Here is an 18,010-nt window from a genome sequence, read left to right as displayed (position 1 = left end):
TGTTAGAATGATCCTTTCATATCTACATACTGTAGAGAGTGGGTCCTATTCCACGGAGCCTGCCATGTTTCACCGTTGTTTCTACAGTAGCCCAGAACGGACAAACCAAACACTGTCTCTAGAGAGGGCCTCTCCAGGTTTACATTACCTGAAGGCCACCGTAGATATTCTACTACACGCTTGGAAACAGAGGGGTGAGGGATATTCAGTTGGTTGCAATCTGCAACCTCACCGCTAGATGCCACTAAATCCTACACACTGGTACTACAACAACTAATCTAATTGAGGTTCTGTAACTTTATAATTTTGGTAGTGTCATTAGTGAATAACAGCAATTGGAGCAGGAGCAATAATAATAAGTGTCCATAATAATAATTTCCTAATACTTCCCCACTATCCTTTCTTAAAGATCCATGTAATTTGGTACTAGTATTAGGGAAAACAGTGACTGTATTTAATTAAACTTTTTACACTAGTTCTTTACTCTAATTACTTACTAGCGTAACCTAGAGTGTTTTTTTAGCAGATCAGCTGAACATGCAAAAAATGTAAGTAGGCAACATAAAATTCAACATGTGTATGGAAAATAAAGTTGCCAATAATAAATGAATAGTCAATTAATTATTACCTGGCCTGGTTTTTCATTCAATGAAATGACTATGTTTCCTGTGATTAGTACACAATTACATAGTTACATCCAGAAAACATCCGAGGAAATTATTTAGGAAGTTATTTATTTAATTCATGGCTCCAACCATGATGCAATGTGTATTTCATACGCTTTTAATGGTTCATGGATAATCATAAGTCATTAATGTGGCTTATTGGAATTGCTTCAAATTTGCATCCCTTTTACTTACACAACACAATTGACTGTCTTTCAGTGTGCCTGGGGACCCGTTCACGCTATATTACAAGCATGGCCACGTGTACCTGACAACCTGCAAAAGTGGCTTGAATGATGCATTAATCGAGGTGCGTTCACACCTAAATTTAGTCACATTTCATGCATGTGACTTGGCCTCATGTTAAACAAAACGAGGTTATACTAGAGTTATAATATTTACCACTTCCCTGCAGATCTAACACTGGTTTATGCTGCTGCCGCCTGGAGCCTTCCATGGTTTGGTCCGAGGACGTGTTGCCCACACAGAGGCTCTGTCAGTGGGCTCAGTTTATGGGTCACCCCCATGATGAATGAGTCTGGAATGTGTGGCAGAAGTGAGCTTGTACAGTAATGTGGGCATGTGTGTAATTGTGCAGTATCGAAATCCATCGCCTGAATGTAGTCCCAAACAACAGGGCATGTGTTAGTTGTTAGGTGTGTGTTAGTATGTCTGAAAGGTTTTCTATATGTGTGAGTGTGTGTCTTTATGGTGTAGCAGAGTTCAGACCTGGGTGCTGTAGGGGCGTGGTGGGGGAGGAAACATGTCCGTGTGACTGCAGTAACTCAGAGGGGAGGAGCCCTGCGGGTGGGCAGACAGCGGGAGAGAGACAGACGGGTTCTCGTAGTAGGTGTGGAAGCCCAGCCGCGCCCCTCCGTTGCGCATGTCGTCTGTGAGTCCAGAGCGGAGGGAGTACGGTGAACAGGTGGGGCAGTGGTTGTGGTGAGAACCCGTGTCCAGCTGATCCAGAGAGACGGGTGTGATAGCCGCGCCGTCCATGGCGAGGGCGTTGCATGCATTGCAGGGAAAGTGAGAGAGAGGATCTGCTCCCACCACGGAGCCCATGTCCACCTCAGAATCATTCTTCTTACAGCAGTAATACTGCAGAGGGTAAACAAGGAAGTAGTTGAAGTTGTGCCAGAAATTCCAACTCTGCTTCCAAACTTAACAAATTTCATAGGACATTCACATATCGCTTAGCTCAATTTTCTTTTATAGGTCCTTTAGATCAGTGGTTCTCAACCTTTGTGAGTCGCGACCCCCCCAGAATAATGAGGTGTGTGTTCGTGACCCCCCACCCTCCCCCTCGACAACGAGAGCTGCAAACCGGTGTAAACAGCTGTTTCTACACGACTCCCCCTACTGCTTTGAGTGATTTTTGTGAATGCTCTGATTAATACATGTAAACAAACAATGCTTTGCTTTAATGACAGTTTAGTTTAGTTTTACTTTTAGCAGCTAGTACCCAGCCTTGTCCAAAGTGTTCCAGGCGCTGTATTAATGATGCGTTTGTGACTTTTTCTCTCTCTGTGACCTGCCTTCAGACCCCTTTCCGTGTTCTAGGACCTTCTGATTTACAACTGAAGCTCTGAATACAACACATGAAATGTACCAAACTCACACAGTAAATGTAAAAACCATTCCCCAGTCTAGAATATGTTATTTCATTTTTTTCTCCCCAACCATCTGGCAACCTCCAGAAATTATCTCGCGACCCCCTTGGGAGGGCGGTCCCGACCACCAAGGTTGAGAACGACTGATCTACATAAAAGTTTATATTGAAAACGTTTTTTTTTTTTCCCCTTTTCTTTCAAATGACTGAAGCACATTCCCATTCATGCACACACACGGACACAGTGATACCTGGAGTCTACAGTAACAGAGCACTGCTACAATGCACAGCAGTATCACTCCGGCAAGAATTCCTCCGGATATAACAATAGTTCCTGCTGACATTCGACCAGCTCTCCATCAAACCCTTCAGAGGGAGAGAGTGGGAGATGAAAACAAGAGAAAGAGAAGGAAGTTTGAAGACAGAGAAGAAGCGTGAAGGGATAAAAAAAAAGAGAAAGTGAATGAGCTTATTAGACATCTGGATTCCGCTAGCGCCGGTAGAGATTAAACTCAAATTAACTGCAACATATGCAACAAAGGTTTCTATAATGCCTGCAAAGATAACCAATGTAGGCTGAATTAGTATATTCACGTGACACCATGATGTAACTGATGAAACATGTTGTAAGTAGTTGGTTATCATGCAGCTGTAATCAGACAGCTGGGGATGGTTCAGCCCTCACAGACACAGATGGACGATAAATGAAAAGAGAAAAAAAAACACCACGAACATGCGGAACAGCTTTAGTACTCATTGACATAGATTCTTCAAGTCTGTAAAACTCTACACCACTCATCTCTAATTTGGAGTTTTTATGATGGTAGTATAAGATATGATTTATTAAAGGTGTTGGAATTTCTCCCATCTAGCGTTGAGATCATGTATCTCAATCAACTCTCTCGCACCACGCAGTTCAAAGTACGTATTACAGCTACGGTAGCCTTCACGCTTCAAAAAGCCGGTCTCTTGCTCTTTTCAATATCCGTTTTCTTTTTGTGGGCGAAGAAGAAAACTCCTGTTCCTGAAATATGGATTTTGAATATGTGTGGTCCTCCATGTTTCCTTCTTCAAACTTGCCGGGGCCGGGAAGCTACGATACCCGTTAGCAGCATTAGCAGCACCTGTGAGTTTATCATGTGACAGCGAAAACGCAAAAGGCGGAGCAGTATGTCCTGTATGTCCCTTACCGGCTTACATATTTCAAGATGGCGCATGAATATGGAGCGTCTACCCCAGTTCATGCAAATGCAAATGTAAAATTTCAAGCCAAAAGGAATACTTGGAATTGATGGTGGTGGTAAATATTCATGAAAAAGAAGTTTGTGAACGGGCAACACAGATTTTGATAATGAACAACTAAAAACGTTACACACTGGACCTTTAATGGATAATGGACATAGTAAAACCCGCGGGATAACATTGACCATGTTATCCCAAGATGTTAAATAGCGGACAGAACTGTTTTACACATTGCTCAAAAATCTCCCAAAGAAGAATGAATGCAGCATGACTGTGGAGCTTGAGCCAAGAGCCAATAGGCATAGCTTTGCAGACAGACTAAACGGAGGGGGAAACAGCCAGCCTAGTTCAAAAATAAGTCTACCAACACCTCTAAAGCTCACTACTTTTCATGTATCATTTATACACAACTGTTTAAATGGGCTGTTAATCGACCATTTTTACTGATCAACAACCGGGTACATTTCCTAAAATATTGAACTGTTTGTCACCCTCCTGTGGCTAACATTATGATTGTTCCGTTGTTATTCGCATCTGAGCTTTAATAGAAGAGATGGACACTTACATTAGAAGACAGCGAGAGATGCAGAGATGGAGGAGTGTGTGAAGGTAGGAAATCATGACCGGCCTATGGAGTGTTACTCTCAAAACCTCCTCTCACTGGAACTCCTGCGAGAAGAGAAAGAGGCATATACAGATACTGTATTTTATTTTGTTTGGTCTTGCTTTTCTTTTTATTTCGTCGAATAAAAATAGCTAAATTGTTTAACCTATAAGATGCCAACTGGATACTGTTACAAGTTACTGGATAAGTGATGTATTTCAAACTGCTTTTGTAGTTTGATCAATGGTCCAAAAAGTATTCAAGTAGTATTCAATTTACAATGATATGAGATGGAGAAAAGCAGCAAATCCTCACATTGAAGAAGCTGGAATTAGCCTATTAAAAGGCAGGGTTGGTAGCTATTTCCAATATACACTTTTTTATATATTGTTTGAAATGGTCTTTAATCCCCGACCGCAATAAATAATTGACGTGCTCTGAAAAAGCGCAGAGGGCAGGGGGGAGGGGTTAGACGGAGCCCCGAGGAGATGCTACTTTCAAATCTTGCTAGCTCTTCAACCTTGCCTTTAATTTAGTATCAAACATGTCAGATTAATGAACTAGTTGTTTCAGATCTAGAGTATCTAGCACATCCACTGCTTCATAATGCATGGAATCTGGGCTTGCAATAAGATCCATGAATATAGACATCAATTATACATAGTTAGACAAAAGTCTTAAAAGCAACAATTGCAAAGTGTGGATGAATTCCAACGGACTACTTTGGATGGCAAACAGACACTAGATGGATTAGCATGCTGAATGCAGCAGCACCTACGTGCACACTTGCCATATGGCCAGTACGTTTTATGCATATATGCAGCACTGTTTCAGCATACTAAATCTGATTCATATGTGCATCTCCCGTCATTAGTGGTCGACTATGACCGATTACTGATTGCATGGATAATTATCATCATGCAATCTCCTTAATTTAAATACTGATATATAGCAATTAAACAACACAGCAAAGATGTATGAAACACATGATGTAACACTCAAAACATACATGCAACTTAATGTTTTGATGAGAACTAGTTAGAACATAAGACATCAGATATCTGACAGACATAGGTTAGATACTCAAACGTCAAGAAAAGATAAAGATGCATGCACAAGAACACACTGCCCAATTACAGCAAAGTGACTGGGATTTCAAAATTCTTTCAGCGTTTGCTCTGCATTGCAGGTAGATACTCTTAAACAAATAGCTCTGATTGGCAAAGTCACACAGGAGCCGCAATTGTGTGAATGAAAAGAAATCAAGAGACTGCACACATAATTATCTCCACTGCACACAGCAAATAGCAAAGAACAGTCTGGCCTTATAAACAGGTCTATCTGACAGAAAGCAATAAATCAGCTGTGTGATTGAATATATGTGTGGATGCCTTGATTTGTTTTTACTGGCATTCAGATTAGAATACCACCAAATAAACACACAATACAAATATGAATGCACTAAGATAGGATTACTTTTTATATCAGTATATAAAATACATGTTTGACATTCAGTTAGACCAATTTATATGGTTGAGTTCAGGCAGAATTGTTCATTTTAAGAACTGCCATTATAGTAATTACAACACCAGACGACTTTATCTACTGTTCAAGTTGATTAATTAAAACATCCACATATTTCTCAACAGAAGAACAACATTTAATTATCCCAATTAAATGGATTAAAAAAACAACCGAGGAGCTTCTTTCTCATTACTGGTGTATCAATGTAATTTTCTAAAAGCCATGAGGCTCCCAAGGCTGTAATTTGCAGTGAATTTTAGTCTTATTGCCTAATCAAATCGTTTAAACATTCTGGCACTTGCTGTATTGACGTAACTGGAAAATGTCAGCCAGAAGGTTCAAACAAATGCTAGTTTAAGCTTGAGTGGTTTGGTCTGCTGCCTGACTGTGGAGCCACATGTTCCCCACGTTGATTAAAGTAAAATCTAGCCAGAGGTTTCTTCTCTGTGTGCCGCTTTTGCTTTTCAACTGTCTGAAAATGCAAGGTTAGTGGGGTGTGCCCCTTAAAATTGTAATTAGATAGGGTTAGGATCATAAATCTTAACATTTAACACTGAACGCACATGAATCTCTGACAAATATAACACAATCACAGGGGGTAATGTGTGTGTGTGTGTGTGTGTGTGCATGTGCGTATGCGTGTGTGCGTGCGTGTGTGTGTGTGTGTTGAAATGAGCATATGAGCCTCGCTCCCAGACAGCTCACTCTGTGCAGTATCTTCCATTGCGTCATCGTACTAAATTATATACACCACGGGCCACGATAATGTCGTTAAAAGCGATGTGAAGTCTCTCTTGCTCCCCATTTCTCCGTTTCTCTATCCCTCCCCTCTTGCTCACTACCTTATGTCTCTTCAGTCCTCCTTTTGCATCTCATCTCTCCTTTACTCCCCTATCTTCAATCTTCTATTCACTCTTTTAGCCATATCCTCATCTTTCACCCCCCCTGTACATCATTTGCCTCCTGGTCTATCCTTTCAATTCCCTTGGCTTTTCATGGCATGACGAGACTGCTTATGCTACTATAGCACATTTATGCAGAAAACAATGACGTATTTCAACACAGACAAAGCAAAGGAATCTTTCTAGGACAAAAAATAAATTATTTTGACTAACATGCAACCAAATTATGCTAGAAAGGGAGCGTTGAGGTAAAGCCTCAGATTGGAGAGTTTCCAACAGACTGGAGAGACAATGACACCAAGTGACAGAGGTTGGGAGACTCAACTCTAACAGTGTCAGAGTATCTTAACCAGCGCAGTTCATATACAACTCTCAGAGGGTTCACAGCTGTCAGATTCAACTGGGAAACGCATGCAAACACAAATCCAAGCAAACCCACACATTAACACAACCCCTTAGATCACAAAACAACCCTGTGGCCTGAAAGGAGTTAGAGGATCTGCCATTAATCCCCGTCAGTTGCTGAATTGAAAAAGTGACAGGGATGAAGGAGGATGAGACAAGTCTCAGAGGAGCCAACAGGCATCTGATTTGTGTGTACAGTATGACTCCCAGGTGACCAGTAGACTCCGGTTAGACAGTGTGCGTCTGTCAAAGGAGCTTTAGTGACAGTGAGTAAAGGATCCAGTTCTTCACCGTACAAGAGAAAGGCTAAAGGAAATGTGTATCCCTGAGATTTGCAGGGATTTTTACTGAAGCACAACATGCTCAGTGTGTGTGTATATGTCTGTGTCTGTGTGTGTGTGTGTGTGTGTGTGTGTGTGTGTGTGTGTGTGTGTGTGTGTGTGTGTGTATATGTGTGTAAGAGAGGCTCAGTGGGTGGTTAGTTGGCATCCACTGTTCCAGAAGTAAAAGTCCTGTCAGTGTTAGGTGATCTGCAGTTGGAGTACTTCCAAGGAATATATGCACATGAGATGTCATCAGTCTTCTCCATAGCAATGTTAGCTGAAGCTAATGGGCATCACAGTAGAGCTGAAATGATTAGTCGATTATTCAACAGAAAATTCATTGGAAAATATTTTCATAACTCAATTCATCTATTTATTTTAATCATTGTGTTTTTGTTCGAAATGCTGAATATTCTCTGGTTCCAGCTTCTCAAATGTGAGTCTTTGATGCTGTTCTTTGTCGCGAATGATAGTTGTAAATTGAATACCTTAAAGATTTGTACTGTTTGGAAGAAGCAATCTGAATGTGTCTGAATAATTAACAAATAAATCAATAGTAGCATCCCTTAATCATAGTATTTAGAGCTATTTGCCATGCCAAACTGACGGACGAAATTGGTCTTCTTGGAAATAATTTAAAATTCGTGGCCATAACATAAACCTGCAGTATTATGCAGGAGACTCTTGTGTATCCATCTTGAGGAACATTATGGATATCACTGGAAAAAAACTTTGAAATGAGAATATACTGCAAAGTGATTAAAAAAAAGGACTTCTAAAACCAGTGGCTCCTGCTGCTTCACAACTCATTTAACCAAGAGTGACTGAAGGTTTTGTTTCACGTGTGATAACAGCATTGAAACACAGTTTGAACATTCATTCATTTTAGACAGCTTCTTGTGATTTTTTGATCACGAATAGAAAGTATTCTTATTAATATTGTGATTTTGATTCACAATATTGTGTCACCTATGTCACCCAAACATACCATACAGATCAAGAAGAGTGCTTTTTTTCTCGCCTTCCCCTCTCTCTTTCATACACAGAACATGTTCAGAATCAGTTGATTGGGGATGATTATACCTTTGTTCAAGCTACCACAACATCATCTAGTTTCGACCTTCATAATGTTGGAATTGATGTTGAGAGAGGTGGAGAGGTTTCACACTCCACTTGCAGAACTATACTTAGCAGTTCTGTCGTCTCTCGACAGTGAAAAGCGATGAGATGAGAGGCAGCTGAGAGAGGTGTCATATTTTAATTTGTTTTCTCTGTGGGAACTGAAACGATCCTAACAGTCAGCTAAATGCAAAAAGCACAGAAACACGTGCGTGGGTGAACAACCAGCTCATACACACACACACACACACACACACACACACACACACACACACTCACATTCACATTCAGCACACACTCATCCATCACCAAACATATCCCTAATCGAAAGTTGGAGAGGGAAAAAGCTTCCCTCTGAAGATTCACGTGGGATGATGTGGTGATGATGTTTTGAAATTAAGAGCTTTTTTCTCCCATGTGATGTGAGTGAACCAGGAAAAATAGAGAAGCTTTGAAAGAAAAATGTAATTACAAAAAAAAACTTTTATCTACAAGTTAAAGGAATAGTTCGGCATTTCTGGGAAATTCTTATTTGCTTTCTTCTTGCGAGTTTGATGAGAAGATTTATATCCCTCTTACATCTATCCATTCAATATATATAGCTGGAGCAAGCACTTGGTTAGCTTAGCTTAGCATAAAGACTGGAAGCAAGGGGAAAGAGCTAGCCTGGCTCTGTCGAACGGTAAATCACCACTAACTGCACCTCTAAAGCTCACTAATTCAGATGTTATATGTCATTCTTTTGATCCGTACAAAATGTGAAGAGAAAAGTAAAAAGGACACATTGTGGTTTCATGTGGGGTTAGGTTAACTATTTCTTAGCCAGGAGCATTGACTTCCTGGAGCAGGGGTCAGCAACCTTAGGGTAGCCTCACCAATGGCACACTGTGTAATAAGTGTCTCATCTGCATGCCAAATGACCTCTTTCACAGCCATTGGCAGCAGCACAGCCTGTTATTTTTACGGTAGTTTGATTGATGTTTCCCCATCCACATTCACATCCACAGACCTGCCCTTCTCTGCCTCTGATTGGCTAGTACTTGTTGCCTTCTTTACAGAATGGACGCAAAGGGAAAAGAAATTACACTGCCTGAGCGGGCTCTTAAATGATGGCAGGCTTAATGCTGATACGGAACACTGATTAACAAGAACGTTTTAAAATGGCACTTCATATTAAAAAGGTTGCCAACTACTTTCCTGGAGTCTTGTCATCACGCTGAGGTAGTCTTATGCTGCGTTCCAGACACAATTTTTTGCCCGTAACTTACGTCTTCAAGTCACGACTCACGACTTGGTAGCGTTCCAGGCAAAGTCACGACAAACCCTTCTAGCTAGCGTTAGCTAGCGGCTACCTAAAGTTGACGTTAGCTAGCGCTAGCTGATACTAGCGATTTCTAGTCGGCGACATATTTTGGGCTTCATTTAATCAGTCCCTCCAGAAAAACGCGATTATGCGATCGCATAATTCAATGCATAATCAGCCAAAGTCCGCATATTTATGCGGGGGCCGCATTTTTTCAAATATGCCGCACTTTCGCCGCATAAATTGCCGATTTCCGCGCAAAATATGCGGGGCTTGCATGACTTCATAATCCCCGCATTTTCGTTGCAAAAAAGTCACATATATCTTAGCAGAAAGTTGAAAAATGTTGCGTTTACTTCACACAAGAGCAGCCATTTTCCCCTGTTGCCATGAGAACGTTATGAAGTGACGTAATTACGCAACGTGAACATCATCGAAAAGCTGCAAACCCCGCGATGAAGCCATGATGAAACCGCAATTTTTGCAAGTTCCCGTAATTTCATTACATAAAATTGCATAAATATCCCACATATTCAATTGCATTTTTTAAGAAAACGTGCCGCAAATCAAGGATTTTTGCCCGCAACAATCACAAAAAAACTCTGCATTTTTCTGGAAGGACTGTTTAATAAAGATAACCTGTAGTAGTACACAATCGTATGTGTATTGTTTTGATTACAATGTGCGGAATTACTTTAAGTTGCCTATTTATTTCTATTTCTCACCGTTAATCACCGGTGTCTGTACAGCATCAACAGGGGGTCGCCATTGTTATTTATGTGTGTGACGTCAAAAACTGTATCTGGGAGTACAACGATCTGGTACGAGTTCACCGGTAGTAAGTTATGGGTTTGACTGCCGTTCCAGGGCACTTTTCACGTGTAGAAGGTTGTGAAAACACGGGTTACGGGTTGCCTGGAACGCAGCATTAGCAATCAGTGGAGACTGCAGGAAGTGGCTCACTAGGCCTGGAAAAACAAATAGTCCGACACTTTAACCCCAGATGTTCTTAATTTAAGAGTCCAGTTTTCAGTTTTTCTGCTAAGCTAACTGTCTCCTCATGCCAGATAAAAAATGTCAGAAAATAGTGAAAAATGCCAATCACGAGTTAGCGGAGCCCAAAGTGCCGTCTTAAATGTTTTGTTTTGTCCAACCAACAGTTTGTCATGAACAAAGCATTAACAACGATATAAAACAAAGAAGATCAACAAATCCTCATATTTCGAGGACCTGGAACCAACAAATGTTTGGCATATTTGATTAATAAAGACAATTAATCGATTCATTTTCTGTCAATCAGTTAAACAAGTAATCCTTGCAGCCCGTTTTTATTCCATTCTTTTTTATTTTATAATATCCTTTGAACATCTCCTGGAAATCACTCTGGCTTAGTGCCATAATCATGTCATTGCAGATAAATAGAAAATAAATAACGGCAGTATATTATAGGTATTTAAAAAGTCATTTTGAAAACTGAAACTCATTTTAAGCTCCTAGAAGACATTAGCTAGAGACAGAGAGTCATTATGTGGATGCATTTTAATCCATTTCAAAAGGGAAGAAACAGAAGCTGGGAGATGAGTTTACAGATGGGAAATAGAGAGCCTACACAGAGTGAGGGAGAGCGAGATGGAGCGAGAGGGTGGCAGTACCTGAGCGGTTCCTTGACATATCCATTCTTAAATAATGATATGAATATTTCGTTGAGGTGGCCTCTAACTTTGTGCTGGAAATCACAGCGAGTCCCTGCAATTTTAAAGCCCTGGGGCTTAAATTATTAAACTATCATTCCTTTAACAATATTTTTCCATCACAGGGCAATTTAGCCAGGTAGTAAAATCGAGACTTTTCTGCCTTGTCCGACTCTGAAAGCACTCATCTCAGCGTGTGAGGAGAGGAACACATCCACATCTAGGACAGAGACACCCACTGCTAGAGCAGGAGGGAACAAAGACAGCAAGGAGTGGGAGAAAAAAGGGTGGAGGTAAAGTGCATTATTTCATTTGTTAAATAGTCTAAACGGAATTCAGTCATCTTTTTTTTTTCCTCCATATGACTGACAACACACATCCGTTTGTGTTTTGGTGTGTGGCTGCTTTATTTTGGATCATTTATGGTCGAAAACATTAGAAACTGGATTTGTGGAGGGTTAAATTCAGTGCAGATAAAGCCAAAAGAGAAACCACTGCAATCTAAATGAGCTGTAGAGATCCCAGTTGAAGATATGAAGAGCTGAAACACAAGTGAACACTTTCAGCTACACAGTTCGCCCAGATCAAGATCCCTGAGGTACAGAGCACAGATCAGAGACACCACACAAACACCCTGTCTGGCAAACAGTGTGTGTGTATATAGAGAGACAATGCAAATAAGCAAACACACCCCTTACCTGTGGAAGTCACCATCTGGGGGATAGCATCCTTGACTGTGCTGCAAAGACCCTGGGAAAGCAATAAAAAGACATGACATCAGTTATAAGTGATGCCAGGAGACGCCTGGGGCCCCAGCAGTGATGTGGTCAGCACTGCAGGTAGTAACTGAGCCTTTGTTTGTTTCCACGGGGGTCGGATGGCTCTGTCTTCATTCACGTAATAAATTCATTCATTAAATCTCTCTCATATCATTTATCACTCCTGCATTTATCCACCGCCTCAGTAAGTCAGTGCTCATAGGTTATTACATATTGTAGTTAAGTACACCATATATTTTGTAGCATGTATTCAATATGTATCATGTTACATCAAATCTGTATATACTGGTATAAGTGGCCACAATCGTGCAAGATAAAGTACATATTTTATGGTAATTAATGCCCAGAAAACTCTAGAAATTAATGTTGCATATGATACCTTTTCTTTCTGTTTCTCTTTTAGTATCATGCAAACAGCCTACTGTGTATTGAGTTGTCATAAACAGGAAAAAGATGGAAGATAAATGAACTTTGAATCGATTTAGCCTACTCACCTGTCCAGATTATGTTACTACTTCAGGATACACATCATTGTAAGTAATGTTAAACTAGCTATGTGTGGCCTCTTATCAAGATAACGTGAATGCATACTTTACTGATATAAACATAGATACTGTTTTAACTGAAAAAGCGACTAGAGGTAAATGTATCAGTTGTTACATCACCGATAAGCCTCATTTCTACCTAATTAAGCGGATAAATTGATACGCAGAGCCGTTAAGTGGCGCGCAGATGATTGTAAAGCCTTACCTTTCAGATTGAAGGAAATCTCAGCAACCTGTTTGAGAGACTGTTTCTTATTTTTTTTTCTACAAGTGCGGTCGGTCCAGTATCGTAAACGGTTCCACACACAATAAAGTCGGGTGATATCCTCTCCGGTACCGGTCAATAAAGACGCTCGGAGCCCCCTTGCGCTCGTTCTACAACCGGAACCATCACGTCATTATCCGCCGTCCGTTATCCCCTCCTTCCCACCGGTTCACTTACAGCCAGGTGCCAGTGAGGGCCTGTGGGAAATCTCATGGCATCCTCGTCCTCTGTGCAGCGCTGGAGAGGGATGAGACGAGGCGGCAGTCCGGCTGCTGAGTGTCATCGCGGGTCATGGCTGCGTCTTCAGCGCGGCTCCCGGGGGGCGGTTTGGCACCCGCTGCCGCCGGTCCCGGTGGGGCGGGGTAGGAAGAGCAGCGGTGGGAGCAACAGTGTCAGCTTTACACCGTGTGATATCACTTTACCGGGAGTATGGGAGGGGGGTGCTGGTGATGTGGACAGGGGGTCGTCACCATCCTGAGATGAAAGCGTAAAGCTGGTGGAATAACGCTCAATCACTGGTGGAGGTTCACGCTGCCTTTGTTGGATGTCAGTTTCCAAATGTACATCCAAGGCCTTGATCTCGCTACAAAGTAAAACATTTCTGCAATCCTTACGTGGAACTTGCAACAAGGCACCTGTGTCAGCAAGTTTCATAAGGCTGAAAGAATTGTGACAAATCTCACAAGCTGCCCTCCAAATTTCATGCAAATAATTTCATGCGTTTTTGAGATATTTTGACAAAAAAATAACTCCTCGGTAAAGGGAACTATTCTCAAGTAAAGATAGTAGTGGGGAATAGAGGCTACTTTAAAAACTCAGTAAAAGTTAAACTTGCTTTTTTCAAAGAAGTTAATTTTTAGATAAGAAATGTGTATGTGATATTACATAGGCTACTAGTTAAAAGTTCAGCTAAGAAATTAAAAACGCAAAGCAAAGTTAAAGCTATGAGAACCAGGCTCTATTTTGCAGGAATGCCCTCCTCTCGCTCATACACTTCTACAGATTCTTTACACCTGAAGCTGCCCAGTACAACCAGCCACGCTCTGATCTGCTGGTCAGGTTGGGGTCCAGTTACTGACCACAAAATACACCAAGTGGCATAGGCTACACAAAACTGCTGCAGTAACAAGGTGTACTTAGTTACGTTTATCCTTGAGGAGAAATGCACATATACAACGTACTTAAGTAGAAGCATTAATATATAATACCCGCTATAATGGTTTATAAGTTAATGTATAGCTTTATTAATGGTTAATAAAGTGTTTGCTGATGCATTAGAGAACCATTTTCAGCCATGTTTTAAAGAAACCTTTGCAAAATCTCTCTTGCACTCTTTTTACTTCTTTTGCCGCAGTAATCAGGAAGACTGCTCCAATGCACCGTTTGACTTCTGACCTTCCGGAAAAAGAGCTGGGGGATATTTGCATTAACATTTACAACTGAAGACTTGAATTAATGTAAAAGCCCTTTCTCTCAATGACATTTTTTAAGATTTAAAATCATAGCTGACTTTTGCAGATAAAAGTTATGACCCGTTTATTATTTTTATATAGCCATTTATGCTTAGAAAGCAAGAAACTTATGAGCATGTATTAATGGTTTATTAATGACGGACACCTGGCCGAAAAACCAAAAAATGTATATCATTAAAGGTGGATAATGGATCTATAAAGCGTCAGTAAATTAGTTATTAATAATTTAATTACATTTTGATTACTTTTTATGGGTGTCTTAAGAGAAAGTGGTATTATGACAAAAAACGATTGATTTAGGTGTAAGGTCTTCAGGTCTCACTAAAGTCTCAAAAGGAAAACAGTTTGAGTAAGTGCAAGCAGCTGTCCATGGTGCTATGACAAAAGGGCAAACACAAGGGCCATCATCTCTTGACCTCAGATACATGGAACTAAAAGGATTATCTTTATAAACCTTCCTCTTTTTAATTCCCTAAAGCAGCTGGAGCCAACCATCTCAAACTTCTCCTGCAAACAAGATCCATCTTAACAATAATACCCATATAATGAGGAGATTTCGCCTGGGTCCATTTGTTTAAGTATAATCTTGAGCTCATGGAAATGGCTCATCTGTTTAGCAATTCTGTGCCCTCCGTGTGTCTCTGGCTAAGTTAAGCTAGCTTTGTAGCAGGGGGCTGATGATGACAGGCCAGTGGGGAGTTCCAAGATTACTGCTCAAATTGAATAAAGGAGTTGACACATTACAGCGGCTTAGAGGATACACCCCACTGCACTGGTTAATTTAAAACCAGCATAATGTTATACACAGCACATATGCACACACAGAAAGCACACAAACAACATGGATAAACCTGGCCAGCTCCTCTCTTTAACACCCATCTTTTCCTCCATTTACCTTTCCTCGCATTCACACACACACACACACACACACACACACACACACACACACACACACACACACACACACACACACACACACACACACACACGACTTGAGTTCATTATTGCCTTGGCAGGGTTCCTCAGATGAAATTAGAATGATAACAGGAATAGCAAAGTAGCAGTGGAAAGTTTACACAGGGTGAAGTTGAGAGCTTGTGTGTGGTGTGTGGTTGTGTGTGTGTGTGTGTGTGTGTGTGTGTGTGTGTGTGTGCCGAACAAATCTAATCTTCTCTGATTCATGGGCAAGCCTGTCTGCATGCATTCGGGATACACTTTCTCTTTGCGTATGTACTCAGTCTAAGAGGAGGAGACAGAGCGAATGAGAAAGAATGGCTTCTGACAGTAGAACACAGCATGAGCACAACTCTCTGGGACAAAGTCACAAAGCCTTTCTTAGCCGGACCAGCAGTTAGTGTTGACAGCACAGGCTGAGCTCATTTACTGGCAATACTACTTGTGACACAGTTACATACTCCAAAGGCTGAATTATGACTTCCTGATCCAAACAAGTGCAGAGACACAGCTGCTCTTTGTTGCACAGGCAGACAATATGGGGAGGCAAATTCTCATTTTCCTCAAAAGCACAGATAACAGCAGGGGATGTATGGATTAGCTGTCTGTGCTTTCTTTCAACTGTGCATTGTTTTTACTCTTTTTTTGCGTGGGGGGGGGGAGAGAATTCTTTTGTTTTTAAACTTTTAATCTCATTTCATATAATATACAGAGATGAAGGGATATTTTGATCATACAGACTGAAATATCTCATCAAGTAATGGATGGATTGCCATGGAATTTTGTACAGATATTCATGATCCCAAGAGGATGAATCCCACTGATGTTGATGATCGCCTGACTTCCTCTAAAGGCACCATAAATTGAGGTGTGTGGTTTAAGTGAAATGGCTCAGTTATCCCATAACTTTTTGCCCGTCATCAGTTTAAAATTTCAATTTGTCCAATACTTTTAAGTTTTTGACCAAATACTTGCAAAACTAATGATCAACTATTTAGTAGTAATAAGACTAGCTACCAACAGTAAACATCAGCATGTTATTATTGTGATTGTGAGCATGTTAGCATACTGACTGGAGCCTTTTGTTTAAATCACTGCAGTACCTGAGTACAGCCTCACAGAGCCGCTAGCATGGCCCACTTGTTACTTTGTAAATGCAGAAATTGCAATCAAATGTAATATACAAATAATACATTATTTGTGGCTCCAGTTTTATAAAGGTAATCCATTTACTAAAAAGCTGAATGTGAAGTATTTTGGAAAAGAGAAGGTGGGCAAAATGTCTCACTGCAAGCTACTCTGAACTATGAAATCTTTTATCGCCAATTGTCTGCTGCAATCCAGTGAGGTACGGCGACAAAGAGAATATAGCTACAGTAAATCTTAGTAAATACTAGTAAAAACACAAGCTGATTTATTTCTCAATAAACCCTTTCTTATATACAGCATCTGTCCAGAAGGATTAAACTAATAGAATCATCCCATAAAAAAGGCTTGTACTCTGAAGTACATGTAACTAAATTGAAGATGTGAGTGCCAAGTAGTGCCAGGTTTAAAAGTGTCTAACAGTCACAACTCTTTCAAAAGGCCAAATAGTCTTCCAAAATACTTCAAAACCAAAACAGCTGAGTGCCTTCTATGGCCTCTGAGCTCACCAGATTGAAACATCACTAAACCTTTATGGTAAATCCTGGAGAGCAGAGTGTGACAATAACTTCTTCAGCTTTCAAAGAACCGCAGAACAGCAAGAACTTTCCCTCCTTAAGGATGTTTTTAGGATCATATTACACACATATCAGTGTACAGGCACTGCAAGGAGGACTCAAGCTTTCCCTAAAGCTAAAACGGATCTTTATTCCTTCATATTCGCAGAATCCATTTTGTCTATCAAAGCTACCAGTATCTTTACCTAACCACGGTTCGGTGTACTATAGGCCAAGAGTCCTATCCTTACTATCAACTAGGGCTGTCAAACGATTACATTTTCTTAATCGTGATTAATCGTTGAATTTCTATAGTTAATCGCGATTAATCGCATGTTTTATCACATGACTAAAATTATATTATTTTGCATTTCAGAACTGTTTTTAAGTACATATTAACAATGGAAAGCCATTCTTACCAGTGTATCTTGATTGGGAATCAAATGAATGCAAAGAAAATGACTTTATGAACTTGATTTTAAAATTTGTATTTGTTTATTATATATTTAATCTAGTCACACATTTAAATCTAGAGTCAATATCAGGGTTGGGTATTGTTTGGTTTGGATACCGGTGCTAAAGCGGTACTTTTAAAACGGTACCAGTGCCTTAACGGTGCCTGAACCGATACTTTTTAAGAAAGTTTAAAAAAAGAAGGGTACTAAACAGTTGGCAACATTAAAGAACGGCTTGTTTATTGCTAAGGCCATATCGTTAAAAATGTAATGTTTAATAATAATGTAATCACTATAACAATAACTTATTTCACTAGTAAATAGCTGTTGAATGACAAAAACAACCACCAGATGGGAAATGGGCATTTAACAACAACTTTGAATGCACCACGATGCTGTAAATTACCAGTTTCATTGAACGCACCGTCAGTGTTTTTCCGACAACAG

At 40.4% G+C, this 18,010-nt stretch overlaps 1 protein-coding gene across 2 annotated transcripts; it reads right to left on the bottom strand.

The window, feature by feature from the left end:
- Positions 1–905: 905 nt before the first annotated feature.
- LOC144535651 (protein FAM163A-like) lies at positions 906–13,729 on the bottom strand. 2 transcript variants are annotated; one of them, XM_078278198.1, is made up of 5 exons: positions 12,920–13,729; positions 12,089–12,140; positions 4,085–4,188; positions 2,529–2,643; positions 906–1,766 (listed from the first exon to the last, which is right to left on the bottom strand). In XM_078278198.1, exons 4-5 carry the CDS (start codon positions 2,619–2,621, stop codon positions 1,389–1,391), a joined length of 471 nt encoding a protein of 156 aa, XP_078134324.1. In that variant the 5' UTR covers positions 2,622–2,643; positions 4,085–4,188; positions 12,089–12,140; positions 12,920–13,729; the 3' UTR covers positions 906–1,388. The 2 variants fall into 2 exon arrangements, with proteins under 2 accessions (XP_078134324.1, XP_078134323.1); XM_078278197.1 differs by having other exon boundaries at positions 12,089–13,729.
- Positions 13,730–18,010: the final 4,281 nt, after the last annotated feature.

Source organism: Sander vitreus, chromosome 20 (assembly GCF_031162955.1).
Source record: "Sander vitreus isolate 19-12246 chromosome 20, sanVit1, whole genome shotgun sequence".
Lineage (NCBI taxonomy): Eukaryota > Metazoa > Chordata > Actinopteri > Perciformes > Percidae > Sander > Sander vitreus.
Note: the sequence above shows the minus strand (reverse complement) of the source record. Positions and strands in the feature narration are given on the sequence as shown.